The 19,878-nt window shown below is 39.5% G+C and overlaps 1 protein-coding gene across 3 annotated transcripts in view; it reads left to right on the plus strand.

The window, feature by feature from the left end:
* The window catches only part of LOC127570410 (adenylate cyclase type 1-like), a 176,984-nt gene that overhangs the window by 12,157 nt on the left and 144,949 nt on the right, over window positions 1-19,878 (plus strand). For all 3 annotated transcript variants that reach the window (XM_052015965.1, XM_052015967.1, XM_052015966.1), the window contains exon 4: window positions 4,726-4,837. In XM_052015965.1, coding sequence (XP_051871925.1) covers window positions 4,726-4,837 — 112 coding nt within the window. The remainder of the gene's footprint in view (window positions 1-4,725; window positions 4,838-19,878) is intronic.

Here is a 19,878-nt window from a genome sequence, read left to right on the forward strand (position 1 = left end):
ATATTTTCTAAAACATGCCTTCCTTTTCACAATGAGATCCAACATAAGCTTGAGGAATAGCACTTTAATTTCCTTCTTGGTATGTTGCTGCCTTCTGGATTCATTACTAAATTCAGATAATGTAAGGTAACTCACTTTCTCTGTTTCCATCAGAACTGCTCATTTCTGCTGTAGATCATCCATCCATGATAATATAAGTTGGAAATTATGATCTGAATGATATTGTGGCCAAGTTTGCAGACAATAACAAGATAGGTGGGGAAACAGATAGTGTCACGGAGGCAGGGAGTCTGCAGAAGGACTTGGACGGGTTGTGAGAGTGGGCAAAGGAGGGACAGATGGAATACAGCGTAGGGAAGTATGGGGTTCTGTACTTTGCTAGGAAGAATAAAGGTGTAGACTATTTTCTAAATGGGGAGCGAATTCAGGAATCAATGGTGCAAAAGGAATCAGAATCAGATTTATTATCACTGACATATGTCGTGAGATTTGTTGTTTTGTGGCAGCAGTACAGTGCAGGACATAAAGACATAAAAATTACTATAAGTTACAAAAATAAATTAATAGTGCAAAAGAGGGATAACGAGGTAGTGTTCATGGGTTCATGGACCATTCGGAAATCTGATGGCAGAGGGGAAGAAGCTGTTCCTGAATCATTGAATGTGGGTCTTCAGGCTCCTGCACCTCCTCCCTTATGGTAGTAACGTGAAGATGGCATGTCCCGGGTGGTGAGGGTCCTTAGGGATGGATGCTGCCGCCTTGAGGTGTCGCCCCTTGAAGATGTCCTCAATGGTGAGGAGGGTTGTGTCTGTGATGAGTCTACAACCTTCTGCAGCTCTTTCGATCCTGCACATTGGAACTTCTATACCAGTCAATGATGCAACCAGTCAGAATGCTCTCCACTGTATATCTGCAGAAATTTGCAAGAGTCTTTGATGACCAACCAAATCTCCTCAAACTCCTAATGAAGTAGAGCCACTGGTGTGCCTCCTTCATGACTGCATCAATGTGTTGGGCCCAAGGTAGAACCTCCGAGATGTTGACACCCAGGAACTTGGGAATCCTAGTTCAGGATTCCCTTAAGGTTAATTTGCAGGTTGAGTCAGTAGTAAAGAAGGCAAATGCAATGTTAGCATTCATTTTGAGAGAACCAGAACAAAAGAGCAAGGATGTACTGCTGAGGCTTTATAAGGTATTGGTTCGACTGCATTTGGAATATTGTGAGCAGTTTTGGGACTTGTATCCGAGGAAGGTTCTGCTGGCCCTGCAGAGAGTCCGGAGGAGGTTCATAAGAATGATCCTAGGAATGAAAGGTTTAACATATGAGGAGCACTTGATATCTCTGGGCCTGTACATGATGGAGTTCAGAAGGATGAGGGGGGATCTCATTGAAACTTACCAGAAACTGAAAGTCCTGGACAGAGTGGATGTGGAGAGAATGTTTCCAATAGTAGGAGAGTCTAGGATCTGAGGTCACAACCTCAGAATAAAGGGACGTCCCTTTAGAACTGAGATGAGGAGGAATTTTTTCAGCCAGAAGGTGGTGAATCTGTGGAATTTATTTCCACAGAGGGCAGTGCGGATCAAGTCATTAGGTGTATTTAAGGTAGAGATTGATTGGTAACGGGGTTAAGGATTACAGGAAGGAGGTGAGAGAATGGGATTAAAAATAAAATCAGCCATGAATTGAATGGTGGAGCAGACTCGATGAGCCGAATGGCCTAAATCTGCTCCTATATCGTATGATTTTAAGGTCAGTTTTTCTCTTCACTAACATGGCCTGACCTGCTGGGCCTTACCTTCTGTTCCATACTTTACAGTTTTCATGTTCCTTTGTTTTTGTTTGTTCTCTCTCTCGCTCTCTCTCTCTAAATGTTCCGGATTTCACATCTTTTATTTTCTTTTGTTTGTGATTTCTCTCTCTAACTACCCTCATCAACAACTTATCCCAATGGCATCCCTGGTCTCACCCTGTCAGAGATATTCTCTTTGTCCTATCCACCCCCACACCCTCTCTGCAGCTTAAATCTAGTTTATGTTTTCCCTTTTCCCAGTTCTGATAAAGGGTCTTTGACTCGAAATGTTAGATCTATCTCTCTTTACACAGATGTTGCTTGACCTGCTGAGTGGTTTCCAGCATTTTCTGTTCTCATTGGAAATACACTTATTTGGAATATATTATCTACATACAAAAAAATAATTTAATCTATGAACTTCAAATGAAACAAATCTGAATTAATTTCAAATGCTAACCATCTCATCTAGGTGTTCAGATGTTTCTGTCACAGTGTAACGTGGTGGTAAATCAGCTAGGAATGTATCTGGAGGACTGGACAGCTCAGTTCTATTCTTCACAGATTTATCCAGATGTGCAAGCAGCATGAATGTGTTCAAGGGAATATTAAAACTCTCCTTGAAGTGTCACACAACGTATCCTGCAGCTAATATCCTTGTTATATAGCTGTAATTTCAATTTGCTTTTGAAGTTGGTTCCAATTAAACAAACGGAAGCAACTGTGATTTCATTGAATTAATGAAATTTTGTAATCAATTGTTGGTAAACCTATGGTTTCTAATGCACAGAAGTGTGTAGTGGATTCATCTTATTCTGTTTGGCTTAATACTAAATTCACTGAGTGTCGTTCAGAATAATATTACAAATTAATTACTTAGAAGTTTTGTTAACCTTGGAAACGCTCACATCATTGTATAGGTTGTTGTCTCAGCAGCAAAATATTTCAGGTGCACACAATGAAAGATTAACAGTTTAATGTATAGGTCAGGTCAATGATGTGAATGGCCACATTTGAGTGCAAGTTTAATGTTCTCTAGACATTTTCCCCATGGCATTTAGACAACTGATAAATTGTTATAAAGTCTCTTTTCTGTGTCATCATGAAATAGGCACAGGCCTCATTCCAATTTTCATCTAGATGTTTGAACAGATCAGTCACATAAAAGTCCTGAAATTCACATTTTGTGGAGTTTGGAGATGCAGGAGTACTGCAATCAGCTATAGGAAACAACTGTGGGCTGCTGTGGATACCACACACTTCTGCCTGACTGACTCCCTATTCCCCTCTCACCGATAGTTGTGGCATTGAACAGAATTGATTAGACTCCTTAGATGAGCTGTGTGATTGGTTGGCATCTAGAGTTTGCTAGTATTGGAGTGATGGTCCAAGGATAACTATAAGATGGGCTTCTGGCCACTTAGTTCTGGTACATAATTGGTGAGTATCACCAACATTGTACAAGGTTTCCATTTGTAAAGAATTTACTGTATATCCCATTATAACATGTTCTTGCATGTGTACCTTGTCCCAGGATCAATCATTGTCCTTCGCATCATTTTCTAAATAAGTGATTAGCACTCAATGATTCTTTCAAGTTACTGATGATAAACTAAATTAGATTGAGTTCTGTCTTGATTTAATATTAAAATTAATTAATTGAACTGAACAAAATTTTGTTTCAGTTTACAAGTATCTTTACAATGACTCAATGGAATATATCAAGTACATCAGGTTTTTTTGTCACGTGACTCTGAAGGGGAAAATGGCTTATTCTATAATTGGTAGTTACTGTGTCGCAAAATATCCTTGACCTAGAATGGACAATAAAATTGTTGGATAGTGTAGCCTTACAGTCATCATCTCTCAGCTAATATATACATAGCTCCAGCAGTTAAATTTTAATGGCTAGAGGCTAACCTACCAGTATTCCTGTAACTGTCTTGAGTTGAAATGAACATTGAACAGAATATGCAATGAGCTGGATCACACTGACAGGTTGCTGGTGGATTTATAGAGAACCACTATGTCAATGCTGATGTGTTTTAGATTTCACCACCTCATACTGCAGTATAGTATGGAGCTCATGGGAGGCCAGAGGTGGACAGCTAACCTCCTGCTCTATCCTTGGTCTCACCATTGAACTTAAAAACATTCTGTAATGACCTAAGCTGAAGGCTCAGATGCACTGTGCCCATCCCCATCATGCAAAATTGTACTTGTTCCATACCTTTTGGAACTTCACCCTAAGAGCTGCCACTCCGGTGGAAATTACATCGTAAAATTCACAGCATTGTTGCTAACATAGGGTTTATGCATGATTGCATGCAGAAAGTCAGAATTCACAATTATATTGCACACAATGAATTGCGTTCGTATAAATTGGAATATTGACCCTTTGAGCCTCGTATGACATTGCAAGGACCCCAATGCAGTGCCAATTTAATGTGCTTTTCAACACCTACTTATTTTTTACTTATATAATATGACACAGAAGGGGCTCATTCGGCTCAAGTTGTTGCCAGCTCCTAGCAGAGCAATTCCATTAGTCCCATCCCTCCTTATTTCCCTATAGCTCTGCAACTTATAAATTCTTGCAAGCCCATCAACTCCCATTTGCTTTTTTGCCATTTACTTCCACCAATGAGTAATTTACAGATGGAGGAAATCTCCTCCAAGTAGTCCACTAGAGAAAACAACAAATCTTTGGAGACCAGATTTTATGGGTACCAACTTCTGTTTTTAATGTTATAACATTCTGGTACACAGGATACTATTTAATGCCCTGGTATGACCATCATGGTATGGAGGATTTATTTGATTACAATCCAGTCGGCACACTGCATAACATCTTCACTTTTATACCTTGGATTTATCTGCTATTTAATTGATAAAGTGGGACTTACATGTAATTTCTGTTTCCTCTCCCCAGCATCCTGTTTGCAGATATAGTGGGTTTCACCAGTTTGGCATCACAGTGCACCGCACAGGAACTAGTTAAACTTTTAAATGAACTTTTTGGCAAGTTTGATGAGCTGGCCACGGTAAGTATTTTTATTAATATTTTTGGCATCTTTGCCAAACTTTGGCATCTGTTTACTTTTTCTCTTGACTGGTCATTCATGAAGAGTAAAACTTGAAACTTTTGTATTTCACTTCTTCTTTGCAAGGATGCATGTTATTAATGGCTAGCAGAATGAAAATGTCAGGGCATTTGTTGTGGTGACCTTTCAATAAAAATTTCCAATGGTTGTCAATAACTTAGACTTCAACTGACATTAAGAGATCACTGATCTGATTTAAAAATACATCTTGAAAATAGATATAGGTGGATTCCCAAGTTAGAATAGATCAATGAAGGTTAATGCATTTTAACTATACCTTAATCAGTAATGCTTTAAAGATAAATGTGCCGTGAAATGCAATTTCTATCACCTGCACTTCATGCAGGCAACTGTCTATTTATCAACATATTTCAATGGCTCATCAGCAAAAATTGAACAATGAAAGTTTCATTATGCTATTAAATAAACTTGGAAATGGCTGAGGGAGATCAGTGACTGAAGAAGTAATAGATTGTTGTGGCTTCCTTAGTGTATTTGCCCACCATGTAATTTAAGATGTTTAGGTGGCAGGTGTGTTTAGCCTTCTTCTTGTCCAATTATTCAGAAGCAGCTAATGTGACATTGCAATCTCAGCTGAATAGTGTAAGTATTTTGAACAATGAAAGGCTCAAAGATATTTTAGCAACCACCATAGTATAGTAGGTAACATACTTACCTTTGAGTCCAAAGATTGTGGGATCAAGTCCCATGTGAAAGACTTGAGCATGTATATCTGTGTTGATACCGTGGAAGGTGATTCTAAACCAAGACTGTATTACCTCTCTCAGATGGGCATAAAAGATCTCATGGCAGTGCTTTCAAGAAGATCAAGGGAGTTATTCCATTACTTAACCCACAATCAGCTGTTCTGATTCTTATAAGATGCATGCATAGAAGAACTTCCTGTGCACAAATTTTTTGTGTGTCCTATGTTGCGACAAAAGACAACACTCTATTGGCTGTTATTGTCAGGCAATGAAAGCTGCTAAGTAAATGCAAGTCTTTCTTTTAACATGGAAGCAGAAGTGAAGCATTGAGACTCTGAGGTTGTTCCACTATTCAGTTACATCATGCTTGATCTGTAGTTCACCTCCCTCCCCGACTTTATTCCATGTTTTCTTTTTTGAGGCATGGCCCTAATCATTAACAAAAATCTTCAAATCATGATTGCTGCTTGGTACATGTCAAACTGCATACAATCCATTGTGAAATCTAGCAACGGACTAAAATACACTCCAAGGTTGAATAGATAAATTTAAAACTACATTAATAGTTTATGTAAAGCTTCAATTTAAACTGCCTGTGGGCCACAGTAAGAAATGAAAACTTTATGGGATGCATCCCTGGTGTATTGGACGATTAAATATTTTCTTGAGATTTTAAACTGGTGCAAAATTTGGAAAGTGTATGCATAACACTACTTCTGTCTTCCAGGTGCAATAGCACTGGATTTTGAGTATCCAATCAAGCTTATGACAAGGAATCAGATGAATCCTTGACACCATGTTTTTCCTCCTCACATTTGAACCAAAGTGATTTTACAGTCCAATTTTAGGTCTAGAAGGGGGCCAGTTCATCAGACTTACACACTGTGTTCGGATGAAATTTCAATTTATTTCTGCAATCATCATTTGCTGTACCCATACTTTGCTGATTGAATGTACTAACTGTCACCAAATCTTCAAGGGAGAAATGAGACATCTCACACACTAACTAGATTTATTGATCACAACATCACAACTTAAAATATTAAATCACAGACAGTGAATAGATAGAAACTGATGCAGTTAGCAACATCTAGCAGCTGATCAACAAGAAATAATGGACAGATTTACTTCACAAAATTAGCAACAACAGTTGTAAAGGAAATTCAGTACATCGCTGTAAAACATATTAATTAGATAGTGTGTATTAAAGTACAGCTGAGATCTAAATCCAAGACTACTAAATTAGTAACATTGAGTAATTCCTTAGCTAGGTGACAAGTCAACAGCATAAAATGGCAATTCAGGTCGATTGATTAAGGCTAGATGCAGTTGCTTATCAATATTTCCTGAGCTTAATAACAATATGCATGAGTTGATTTCCTTCCATTTCTGCAATATTGCACAGTTTCAGAAGCATTGGATCCCTGAACCCCTATGAAGTGCATGTAAATAAGTGCAGAAGTGGCATTTTTTTTATTCATTTCTCTGGGTTTGGGATCACTGGTGAGACCAGAATACATTGCCCATCCCTCACTGTCCTTGACTACATGATATTGAGCTGCCTTCTTGGACTACTGAAGGCATTTTGGTGAAGGTACTCCCACAATGAAGTTGAGTAGAAAGATCCAGGATTTAGACCAACTAATGATGAAGGACTGGTGATCATTTCCTAGTCAGGATGGTGTGCAACTTAGATGGGAACCTACAGGTGGAGGTGTTCCTATGTGCCTGAAGCATTTGCCCTCCTTGATGGTAGGGGCCACAGGTATTGGAGGTGCTATTGGGGCAGCCTGGGTAAGCAGCTGCAGTGTATTTTGTCAATGGTACACACTGCAACTTCTGGAAATTGATGGTAAGGAGAATAAATATTTAGTGTGATGGATAGGGTATCAATCACGTGAGTTGCTTTGTCCCTAGTGGTATCAAGCAACTTGAATGTTGGTAGGAAGGCTTTGGGAGGTCAAGAGATGAGACACTTGCTGCAGGACAGCGATCCACTTCCTGGTCAATGGTGGCTTCCTGCCACTAGGGAGATGATGGTGGAATGGGTGATTAGGCTCTTGTATTGCAGAGGGCCATCAACTGGCACTTTTGAGGCATGCATATCAGCCCTACTTGAGTGTTTGCTATGTCTTACTGCATATAGGCATGCTTCATTTGCTGAAGAGTTGCGAATGGAATTGAACATTGTGCATTGAACATTGTTCGGCACAGCTTTGTGGGCAGAAGGGCCTGAATTGTGCTGTAGGTTTTCTATGTTTCTATGTTTCTATTATGCAATCATCAGTGAATTTCCCCACTTCTGACCTTATGATGAAAGGAGGGTCATTGATGAAGCAGCTGAAGATTGTCCAGCCAAGGACACTGCCCTTCGAATGTCAGCAGTGACGTCCTGGGACTTGATGATCGTTCTTAGATAACCAAAATCATCTTCCTTGATGTGAGATATGACCACAATGATTGGTGTGTATCTGCTTGATATGCGTTGACTTCATATTTTTACCAGGGCACCTTGATACTACACTTGGTGAAATGCTGTGTTAATATCAAGGACCATTTCTCTCACCTCACTTAAGCTCTTTGGTCGTGAGAAAACCTAAACTTGGCATCGATCAACAGGCTATTGAAGAAAAAGTGCCACTTGGTAGCATTGTCAGCGACAGCTTCTATCACTTAGGGTAGATTGATTGGATGGTGATTAGTCGGATTGGATTTGTCCTGTTTTTTTGTGAATAGGAACTATCCAGGGCAGTTTTCCTCATTGCCATGTCGATGCTAGTATTGTAACTGTAATCAAACAGCTTGGCTAGAGGTGCAACTAGTTATGCAGTGCTGATCTTCAGTCCTACAGCTTGGATATTTTCTAGTTTCATAGCCTTTGGGTATCAGTTGCTCTCAGCCACTTCTTGATTTCATGAGGTCTGGCTTTAGTGGTCTGGTGGGCATTTTAGGAGGAAGTTAAGAAGGATCATCTACTCAACACTTTTGGATGAATGTGGCTGCAAATGCTTCAGCCTTATCTTTAGCACTCGCATGGTGGACCCTGCATTGTTGAGGAGGGGGATATTTGTTTTTGGTGCCTCCTTCTCCGATTAGTTGTGTTATTATCCACCACTATTCACAAATAGGTATGGCAGGGATGCAGAGCTTTAATGTGACCCATTGGTAGTGAGATTGTTTAGCTCTATCTGTTGCACACTGTTCTTGTTGGTTGGCATGCATATATTGCTTCACCAGGTTGATACATCATGTTTAGGTATACCTGGTGCTGCTCCTACATTCTTTTTTGTACTCATCAATGAATTAGGATTAATTTCATAGCTTGATGGCAATGGATGAATAAGGGATATATGTCATGAAGTTAGAGATAGTGGTGATAAACGTTTGGGTGGCTGCAAATGCTTCAGAATACCTCATTGCTTCAGGACCTGTTCTGAGTCTATTACAAGTGTCATGACTGCAGTACTGCTTATATCTGTGTCTTTTGCTGAAGTCACCTTACTCATGAGTATATAACAGTGGTGGTATAGTCTTTTGCCGATTTCTGATATTGGTGGTGTGAAATACAACACATAGGTCTGTTATTAACTGGATGGTGTAGCCACAATTTAACTTCTCTTTCTGATGTGTTTGTCCAACATATACCTAATACACTTAAAGATACCTTTGTAACACCTGTTAGGCAATAGTTATTTGAGATGAATAGTAGAGAACTACTAACTATAAACAGAAAGTGAGGTTTCCATTTTGAGTATAATTGGTGATCCCTTTCGAAACATACTTGATTATATCCTTGTACCTAAAAGTTTAAGCTTCCTGAAGGCTCACAAATGAATGCAATTGGCAGAAATCCAAAATGGTGATTAATTTCCCCTGTGAGTATGGCTGGTTTTGTGGGCAAGGCTTGCTTCAAGCATTTTGTCTTTAAGACTGTGTCACATTGAAGCAAATAGTGCCAAAGATTCAGCATTCATTAATGCAGTCATTGGGTAGAATGTGCCTGAGGAACAATGGATGGGAATCCCTAGGCTAGTAAAAAAATGTTAAAAACATAAAGGGAGGGTGGTGTACTACTGTGCTACTATTAACTACTCTGGAGATGTACCAAGTATACTTTAATATTCAAGCAAATATCTCTTTCATTTATTTCTCAAATATGTTGTGGCTAATGCCAAGCACGTCTAACAGAAGTAAAAAAAATCCCGGTGTCTTTGAACCACAAGTTTAAGCTTTGAGAGATTAGTGGGGTCTAATACTGTTCAACCTCAAACTGGACGTGATTTCAGCAGTGCACAGCAGTCACGGATCTGAACTAATTTCTTCAAATTTATTCAGCGTAGCTGAGGCAAACTGTGGATACCACAGTTTTTGGACAATAATCTGGTTCAACAATGAACCCAAGATCATTGGCTGTGATTATGGTGAAATAAGAGGACAGAGTACCTGTGGCCACAGTCTATTTGTGGAACTAAGTGGATCTTTGCTTAAGTTGTCCATATCTCTCTGTCTACACTAAAACCCCTGTCTCGGGCTTGATTGAGCACAGATTGCTTAATTCAATTTCTACATCTCATTTATTGGCAGGAAATATTATTGAAAATACAAAATATATGCTGGAAACTCACAACTAAAGGGCAAGTGATTGTGAGTGTTGTAGCCACAGAAAGTATCCAAGTGACCAACCCACCCATGGTACAATTGCAATAGATGCAGCTAAAGGCACATGGATTATAGGCCCCTTTTATACCCCAAATATTGATCCAATTTTTATCTAGTCACATACTCCATACCCATGTATAGTTTTTTTCTCTACTTATATGCATATATGGCTGTGAAGGTTCCTGATTTTAGGATTCTCAGGAATCTTTCAACCATGTAGTGACGTTCACAACCGTTGAGCACCAATTGGTCATCTTATTTGTCCTTGTTGATAGTTCATTGCTGTCCGTGGATTGCTTGTACTGTCTTTGGAATGTGCAGGCAGTTGTTTAAAGTTGCTCTATCCTTTGTTTACATGAGATCCCTCAAAAATAGGTAACTGTGTCTTTTTTCTTAATTATAAAAGTCTTTTTTCTTAACTATATAATTGCACTAGAAACCTCTTTCAGCAAATTTGTAATTAATCAATATAAAATCTTGTTGCCTCCACAAAGCATGCTAGAATGCTTTCTTGCAGCCCTGAAATATTCCCTCTCACACACCCATCAACTACCCTTTGATTTTATTGCTTCTTTCCTATACTAAGAGAGAATGCTTTAGAAAAATGTAATTTTTTGTCTAATTTCATGACTGGTGAAACTATAGGTTACAAGCCTTACAGTGGACAATTCTCACAGGCCTCATTTTTGTGACTCCGTGCAAAATAACATATAGTAATATTTTGAGCCTTCTTTGAACCTTTTCAAACTTGTATCCGCTTTAAGGATGTTGGAAGCTTCAGTTAGGGCACACAGATTTGGAAGTCTGCTCCACGGGAGCACTAGAGTTTCATTGTGAAATTAGATGTGGCCCACACTCATTTCAGCTAATAACCAATTAAAGAATGAACTGGCCAATTTAGCAGTGGCTCAAACACCTCAGTCAGTGCTGACATTTACTAAATTGTTCACTGTTGTGCCCACTTTATACCTGTAAAGCAGGTGCAAGAATTTAGATTTAGGCTCTTAGTGTCATTTAATTATACAACTTATTTGACTAAATCCATTAAACTGTCTCTCAAAAATGTGAGGTGATGCCTTTATGTTTTTATGCTTTGATCTGTGTCTTTTAGATTGCTTTCTAACTGTAATGAGAAATATTTTTTATGGTTTTTGGCTTAGAAGCTTTATGGCATAATTAACTTAGGAGCCTGCATTGGTTTAACTAGCCTTGCTTTTCTCTTGCTTCCAGCATTTAACGCAGCTACTATCCTATCTTGTGAAGCTACTTTAAGCTGAGCACCTTGTTGACAAAGTAAATCAAAAGAAATTAGAGAAGATAATAGCAGAAGTCTTATTTATGTATGTATAATATATAATGTAAACAGAAAGGTGGGAATGATGGCACAGCAATTAGTGCTGCTGCCTCCCAGTGACAGAGACCCAGGCTTGATCCTAACATCGGGGGCTGTCTGTGTGGACTTTGCATGTTGTCCCTGTGATCGTGTGGGTTTCTGCCAGATACTCCGGTTTCCTTCCAAAACGTAATTGATGGATGCGTGAGAGGGAATATTGCAGAGCTACAGGGAAATAAGGAGATGGGGAATGGGATTGCTGGGAGCTGTAATGGACTAGATGGGCTCCTTCTCTGTTGTAATAAGTGTGTAAGAGGTTGGTGGGTGGCTAATATCACTTCTTTGTTTAAAAAGAAGACAAATCCAGCAAACTATAGAACAATAAGCTTAATGCCAGGCATAGAAATGATCATGGTTTCCTTCTTCAAAGACTGAATAAAAATATAATAAAGAATAATCAGCACGGATTTCAAAAGAGAATGTCATGCCTGACCTACCTTAATGGCTATTTGAAAAATAGGATGATGAGGGTAATAAGGATAACATGCATGTATTTCCAGAAGAAATTTGGTAAAGTATCAGGCAGTGGACTCATGACTAAAGTCAATTGAAGTAATCAAGAGATACTCTGTAGAGTTATTTTGAAGTTATCAGCAAAATAGAGAACAGAGAGTAGGGTTCAAGATAGTTAATCAAACTGACAAAAGATGGTAAGTGGTGTTCCACAGGGACTAGTGCCAGAAACACTTTGCTCACCATTTACAAAAATAAATTTGACTCAGGAATGGGAAGCATGGAGATTGTGAAAATAGGGTGGGGGAGCAGTGTGATCTAGGGGTACAGATACCCATTCTAAAAAAAACATTGCAGGTTAATAATCCTTCTTAAACAGAAACAAAGAACTGATGTAAATAACAAAATAGCATTTCAAGGTTATCTATATTTTGAAAAAGATTAAGAAGTACTGGATATAGTACAAAATATTACTGGAATAACACCAGAATAGAAAGGGAAGAAAGAAGAATCTGAGGCAGTTTTCTCAAGAAAGGAGAAGACAGGACAACATGCAGGCATGGACTGATAGGAGGAAATATCAGTTATTCACACGTGTGCCTGGCAATGACAATCTCCGAAAACAGAGCGTTTAATCTGATCCTCTTTATTCAATGAAATTTCCATCCTCAAATCCCCTGCAACCAATGACCTGGAGATCATCATTGTCCAGACACTTAAAGACCTTGCTATTGTAATGACTTTATTTAAGTGTTTCTTAATGTTTAGTTAGGGCCTTCAAATTTAGCCTGAGTTATATAGAATTATTGTATTATCAAATTTTACAGACAGGAAGGAAGCAATTTGGCTTTAATGTGTCATTTGGCTTCGATAAGACTTCTTCACATTTCAATATTTCTGCCTTATAATGCTTAAAATTAGTTTGAATTTTTAACTGCATTTGATATATTACTCTTACAAATTCTCCTTTTACTATTGTTCCTAAGAGGGCATTCCTTGCCCTTGCAACTTTCTGGATTAACAAAGTAAATACTTTTTAATGTGCCAGTGAATTCTTTTAGTGATTCTCGATCTGGGGTTCTGGAAAGGAGAAAGTTTCAACACTGGATCTGGGGGGGAGGGGGGGTGGCAGTGAGGTGAGAGGTTCATCGGATCTGGGGTCTAGTAGAGAGAAATGTTTGGCACTGGATCTGGGGTTCCTATGGTGAAAGAGGTTCAACACTAGACCTGAGAGTCCATTAGGGACAGAGGTTCAACACTGGATGTGGGGGTCTAGTGGGGAGAGAGGTTCAATGCTTAATGTGGGGCTTCAGTGGAGGGAGAGGTTTAATACTAGATCTTGGGTGTGCAATCAGGAGTGAGGCACTGCATCTGGGGTTCTGATGGGGAGAGAGGTTCAACACTGGATCTGGGGTACAGCGGGAGAGAGGTTCAATACGGGATCCAGGGATTCAGTGGCAAGAGAAGTTTGGCACTGGATCTGGAAGTCCAGTGGGGAGAGAGACATGGCACTTGAACTGGGGGTGACAGTCGGGTAGGTGGTCAAGGATTTGATCCAGTATCAGGATCTGGACCTCAGGATTTGGAACTATTGATCAGGGGGTTGGGATATCTGGGATTGGGCTGTTGTGGTTTGATCCTTGGTATATCAGGAGATTGGGGAGGTGAACAGCATGAAAGGATAGTGGAAGATCAGGGTCTTGGCTGGTGGTTGTGGCCAGAATCGCAGGGTGGGGGTGCCATCAGCTATGGGAGTAACAGCATGGTCAGCGTCATGTGAGAAAGGGACCAGCATAATCCAAGTATGGGACTCACCATACAGGGTTCCCAATCCGATCTTCATTATTAAGACATGGCTGCTGCAGGAGTGACTAACAACACACAAAAGGCACTTGAGGAACTCAGCAGGTCAGGCAGGATCTATGTAGGGAAATGGGCAGTTGACATTTCAGGTCAAGACCCTTCATGTGCCCCGTGACTAACAATAGTTGCTCTTAGGATCACTTTATCTAACTGGCTGTGCAATTCTTCAGAAGGAGTGTTGCATGAGGAATGATGTCTTTTTGTGTATGACTGGCTTAGAAATTACACCAGGTTGAATCACTCCAGAGAGTTCCTCATCAAATTTCTGAAGTGACAAGAAATGACATGGAATTGTTCATGTCCTACTCTGGGTAAAGTCAATTTTCAATCAAATAATGCTGGCAAACACAGCATGCATTTGGCTGTTATAGCTTACATATGCGTCAATTCCTGTGATGTTTGATGAATTGAGCTAAAGAAAAATCAGTGCAACCAAGCAGAAACTCCAAATCTAGTAAACAAATTAAAAATTGTTATATAAAAGTACCTTTGTAATACGCTGTTCAAGTGAATAGTTAAAATAATTACAAAAAAGAATCTGTAACTTCATTTTAGATTAATTATATTGAATATTGGTTGTTTGATAATTATACCAAAACCAGTGATTGAAAAATAATATATAGCTTTTACTAAAGATGAAATATCCTGTTCCCTTTGAAATTATCAACAAGCTAGCCCAGAGGTATGACAGTAAGTCATTATCCATTGAGATCCTTGGCAGATCTATAACAGAGAGCTTGCCAAAAATTACACGTGTAGCATTAGCTTTAACACGAGTACTGAGAGTTGGCTTCATTGCAAAAGATGAGGAAACACAAGGTGGATGATTCTATTGCTAATCTGAATCTGGATCATCACAAAATTTTCACTTATTGAATTTGATTCATTTTTTTCTAATCTTCCATTTGAATTAAAATGTATAATAATCCCATATATACAGTATCTACATATAGTGAATATATATTTAATGTCGGGTTTTGGCAGACAACATGCTCCACAGCATTGATGTACAGGGGGATTTTGGGGTCCAAGTCCATAGCTCCCTGAAAGTAGCCACACAAGTTAATAGGGTGGTAAAGAAGGCATATGGCATGCTTGCATTTATTAGTCGAGGCATTGAGTTCAATGCCAGGAAGTTATGTTGCAGTTTTATAAAACTCTGGTTTGGTTGCATCTGGAGTATTGCATTCAATTCTGGTCACCCCATTATAGGAAGGATGTAGAGGCTTTGGAGAGGGCGCAGAAGTAGTTTACCAGGATGCTGCTGGGATTAGAGGGCATGTGCTATAAGGAGAGGTTGGATAGATTTGTTTTTTTTCTCTCTGGAGTGGCAGAGGCCAAGGGGAGACCTGATAGAAATTTGTAAAATTATGAGCGGCATAGCAAGAGTGGTCATTTGGTATCTTTTTCCCAGATTTGAAGTGTTTAATACTAGAGGGCATGCATTTAAAGTGAGAGGGGGTAAGTTCAAAGGAGATGTGCGGGGCAAGTTTTTAACACAGAGAGTGGGGGGTGCCTGGATTGCACTGCCAGGGGTGGTAGTAGAGGCAGATACAATAGAGGTGTTTAAGAGACTTTTAGATAGGTACATGAATATGCAGAGAATGGAAGGATATGGACCATGTGCGGGCAGGAGGGATTAGTTTAATTAGGCATCATTATCTTAATTAGTTTGGCATAACACTGTGGACCAAAGGGCCTGTTCCTGTGCTGTATTGTTCTATGTTCCATATCTGTGTATTTATGACCATATTGCTAACTGTGCATTGAGCATTTTCCATTCAAATGAAGAGAGAGTAGGTTGAGCAGTTACTTGGTCTTGATAGGAGGTAGTGTGGATGGCTGGGGAGGGATGTTAACAGGCATGTGTGGAAAATAGGTTACACAGAAATAAATGGGGAAATGGGATTGCTCTGAAAGTTGGTATAAATTCAGTCGGCTTAATTGTATCCCATGTTGTTATGAGATAAGAAAATATGAACTTGATTCCTTGGATGGCAGGTTTGTAATATAACTTTCAGCTCACAGGTCTATGCTCTCTTGAGTTTATTAGAATGAGAGGTGATCTCATTGAACAAAATAAAATTATTAAGGGAGTTCTCAGGAGAGACGCACAGCACAAAGACGGGCCTTTCAGCCCACCTCATCCAGGCTGACTGTGATGGCTATCTATGCCAATCCCATTTGCCAGCATGAGGCCTGTATCTCTCTTCTTCTTTTCTAGCCAAGTACTTGTCCAAATGCCTTTTAAACATGGTCAGTGCTTCTGCCTCTACCACCTCCTCTGGGCAGCTCATTCCATATAAACACTACTCTCTGTTGAAAAACAGTGATCATGTCTCTCCTGGTTAGGATGCCTAGAACCAGGCATTGTTGTCTCAAAATAAGGAGATGGTAATTCACAACAGAGGAGAAAATTCTTCACCTTGAGGGTAGTGAATCTTTAGAATTCTCTACCTAAGAGTTGTATAGTCTAGGTCACTGACTGTATTCAAGAAAGATTGACGAATGTTTAAATATTAAGAGAGTTGGAGGAAGTGGGATTAGAACAGGAAAAATGAGGTAAAAGATCAGTCCCCTCTCCACTCTCTGTCCTGATGCAGGTTTTTGATGTGAAACGTAAACAACTCCTTTCCCCCGTAGAAGCTGCTAGACCGGCTGAGTTCCTCCAGCAGATTGTTTGCTGCAAAAGATCAGTCACGATGGGAGAGCAGGCGTGAGGGGATTTGGCCTATTTCTTATGTTATGTTACCTTGTTTGAAACATGTCCTTTGCATCATATGAATCTCTGTTGTTTGTCTCAGTTATTTCTTATGATATTCTTCCCTACCTATGGCGACAAAGTTTTTCCAGGATTCCCTACTGGATTTATTAGTGGCTAATTTATGCTTATGACTTCATGTTGAGATGGAAGAACTTTCTCTATCTCCATCTGCCAGATCCTTAGTTATCCTAGAAAAATAATTTTTGGGGTGAATCTTTTTCCTTGACAAAAATATCCAACTTGTTCAATCTTTCCTTTCTTAACAATATTGTCAACTCTGAAAGTATCCTCATGAATCTTTTTGGCATGTTCTTCAGTGTTTCTATATCTATTTTGCAAAGTAGAGACTAGATCTGTATTTAGTTGTGAAAGTATGGTCCAACATAGTTTAACAGAAGTTTAACATAGATTTCCACTTTGCAATGCCGTCATTCTGCACATGAGCTCCAATGCTTGGTTTATCTTCTGAAATTAAATATGCAAAATAGCAGTGAATGTTAAAGGAAGTAGGCATGAGCATTGCAGATGATCAAACTGTAATTTTCCGGTGTTCTAGGTTTGGGAATTATTCCTTTAGAGTGGATAACTATGAATGTTATTCCATTAGTTAAGAAAGCTGAGGGAAAAGAGCCTAATCTGTTGTTGGAGGATTATGAGAGTGCATAATTAAGGACTGAGTGACTGAACATCTTGATAATATTCAGCTGATCATATTGAAAAAGTGTTGATTGTGAAAGATGTGGTATATATTAGTGTGAGTGTATCTTAAGAACTGTGTGTACCAGATACTGCCACATCATTTGAGTCATACAGCACAGAAAGAGGAGCTTTGTCCATGTCCATGTTGACCATCAAATACTTGTCAATACTAATCTCATTTACCAACACTTGATCTGTAGCCTACTCTGCCTTTGCGATTCAAGTGCTTGTCCAGGTGCTTTTCAAATGTTGTGAGAGTACCTGCCTCCACCATCTTCTCAGGCACTGCATTCCTGATTGCAACCACCCTAAAAAAATTTTCTTCAGATCCTTTCTAAACCTCCTACTCCTCATCTTAATCTCATGCCCCATGGAAACAAGTTTCTAACTATCTACCTTATCAATGCCAGTAAATTAGCAACTAGAAATTTTGTACACCTCTGTCAGGTTCCCTCCTCCTCAACCTCCTCTGCTGTAAGGAAGGTAAACCCAGCCTATCCAGTCTCTCCTCATAACTAAAACATTCCATCCCAGGCAACAGCTTGCTGAATCTTGTCTGCACCCTCTCCAGTGCAATCACACTTTTCCTATAATGTGGTGACCAGAACTGCACACAATATTCCAGCTGTGGCCTAACCAATGTTTTATAAAGTTGTACCAAGACCTCTCTTTTAGACAAATCACAGAAACTATATGTATTCCCTGGAAATTAGATGATTACGGATTGATTTGATCTACATTTTCAAAAGGGAATTGATAATATAAACATACACAAATTGTTTCTGCTAATTGAGGAGTCTCAGAATAGGGCTGAAAATAAGAGCCAGGGCTTTCAGTGGTCTTATGAGCAAACACTTCTGCACATAACAGGTGGTGAATTCTTGATACCACACTAGTTGTTAATTTTAAATCTGTTTTTTTTGTGAACCAAAAATATTGAACTATTTGGGGAAATATCTGGGACTTGGAGTTGGGACGTAGACCGGTCATGGTCTCACTGAATGAAAGAACAAGTGTAGAAGGTTGTGGTCTATTTCTTTTCTAATTTTCTCTGTTTTTTTATGCTTCTATATTATAGTACAGGATGCCAAATACACTGGCACCTCACTTAACACTACTCCATATTGCCCTGATTCATTACAATATTCTTGTTCCAGGAGTCTAAACACTCAGAAGTACATCAACCCCTGAACTTTAAAGATCACATCTGCCCAGGTGCCATTCTGCTGTACTGAAAGCTGCCCAGCTCTCCCCAGATTAGAGGTTTTTCCATGGTAACAAACTGGCCCTTGAGCTCACTAATTGGTTGAGCTGAGTTGTGTAGCCAATCAAAGAGTTAGGGGGACAGCAGCTTCCGTCATATCTAACACAGGGTGATGAGAGAGATAATAATAACCAAGCAGTCTTTCAACACTTAGATCAGGTAGTGCCTTGGATGACATGAAAGTTGTTGGTATTGTGGATAGGGAGAAAGGTTGTCTAAGGTTACAATAGGACATAGATCAGATGGAAAGTTGGACGTAGTGTCACCAGATGGAATTTAATCCTGACAAGTGTGAGCTGATGCACTTTGGAAAGCCAGATAGGGTTAGGATATATATAGTAAATGATAGGGTACTGAGGTAAACAGAGGGACCATGTGGTTCAAGATGGGCAACACAGGCAGATGGAGTGGTGAAGAATGCTTATGGCATGCTTGCCTCCATAGGTCAGAGCACAGAATACAAAAGTTGGAACTTATGTTGCAACTTTACAACACACTTGTTAAACCACATTTAGAGTATTGTGTGCAGTTCTGATCGCCATACTATATGAAGTATGTGGTTGTGTTGAAGGGAGTGCAGAAAAGCTTAACCAGGATGTTAAGCAACAACAATCTGCTAGAGAAACTCAGCATGTCGAGCAGCATCTGTGGGGGGAAACAAATTGTAAACGTTTCGGGTTGAAACCCTGCATCAGGATGTTGCCTGGATTGGAGGAGTTAAGTTATAGGGGAGAGATTAGAAAGGCTGGGCTTGTTCTCACTGTAGTGAAAGAGGCTGAGGGGTGACCTGATGGATGTTTATACAGTTATACGAGGCATAGGTAGTGTAGATAGTCAGAATATTTTCCCCATGGTAAGAATATCAAGAATACGAGAGCAGAGGTTTAAGGTGAGAGGAAGGAGCTTTAAAGGGAATTTGAAGGGAAAGTATTTTTGCACAAAGAGTGATTGATATCTGGAACGCACTGCCAGCAGAGGTGGTGGAGTCATTACATTTAAAAGACATTTAAACAGGCAAGTCATAGAAGGATACAGGTATAAAGCAGGAAAATGGGTTTAGTGTAGATGGGCAAAGAAGTCGGCATGGATATGGTGGGCTGAAAGGCTGTACAAATCTATGACAATGACCATTGTGCCCTTGCTGCTTGGGCGGAAAACATGGCTGCAAAGACAAAAATT

This window comes from Pristis pectinata, chromosome 5 (genome assembly GCF_009764475.1).
Source record: "Pristis pectinata isolate sPriPec2 chromosome 5, sPriPec2.1.pri, whole genome shotgun sequence".
Lineage (NCBI taxonomy): Eukaryota > Metazoa > Chordata > Chondrichthyes > Rhinopristiformes > Pristidae > Pristis > Pristis pectinata.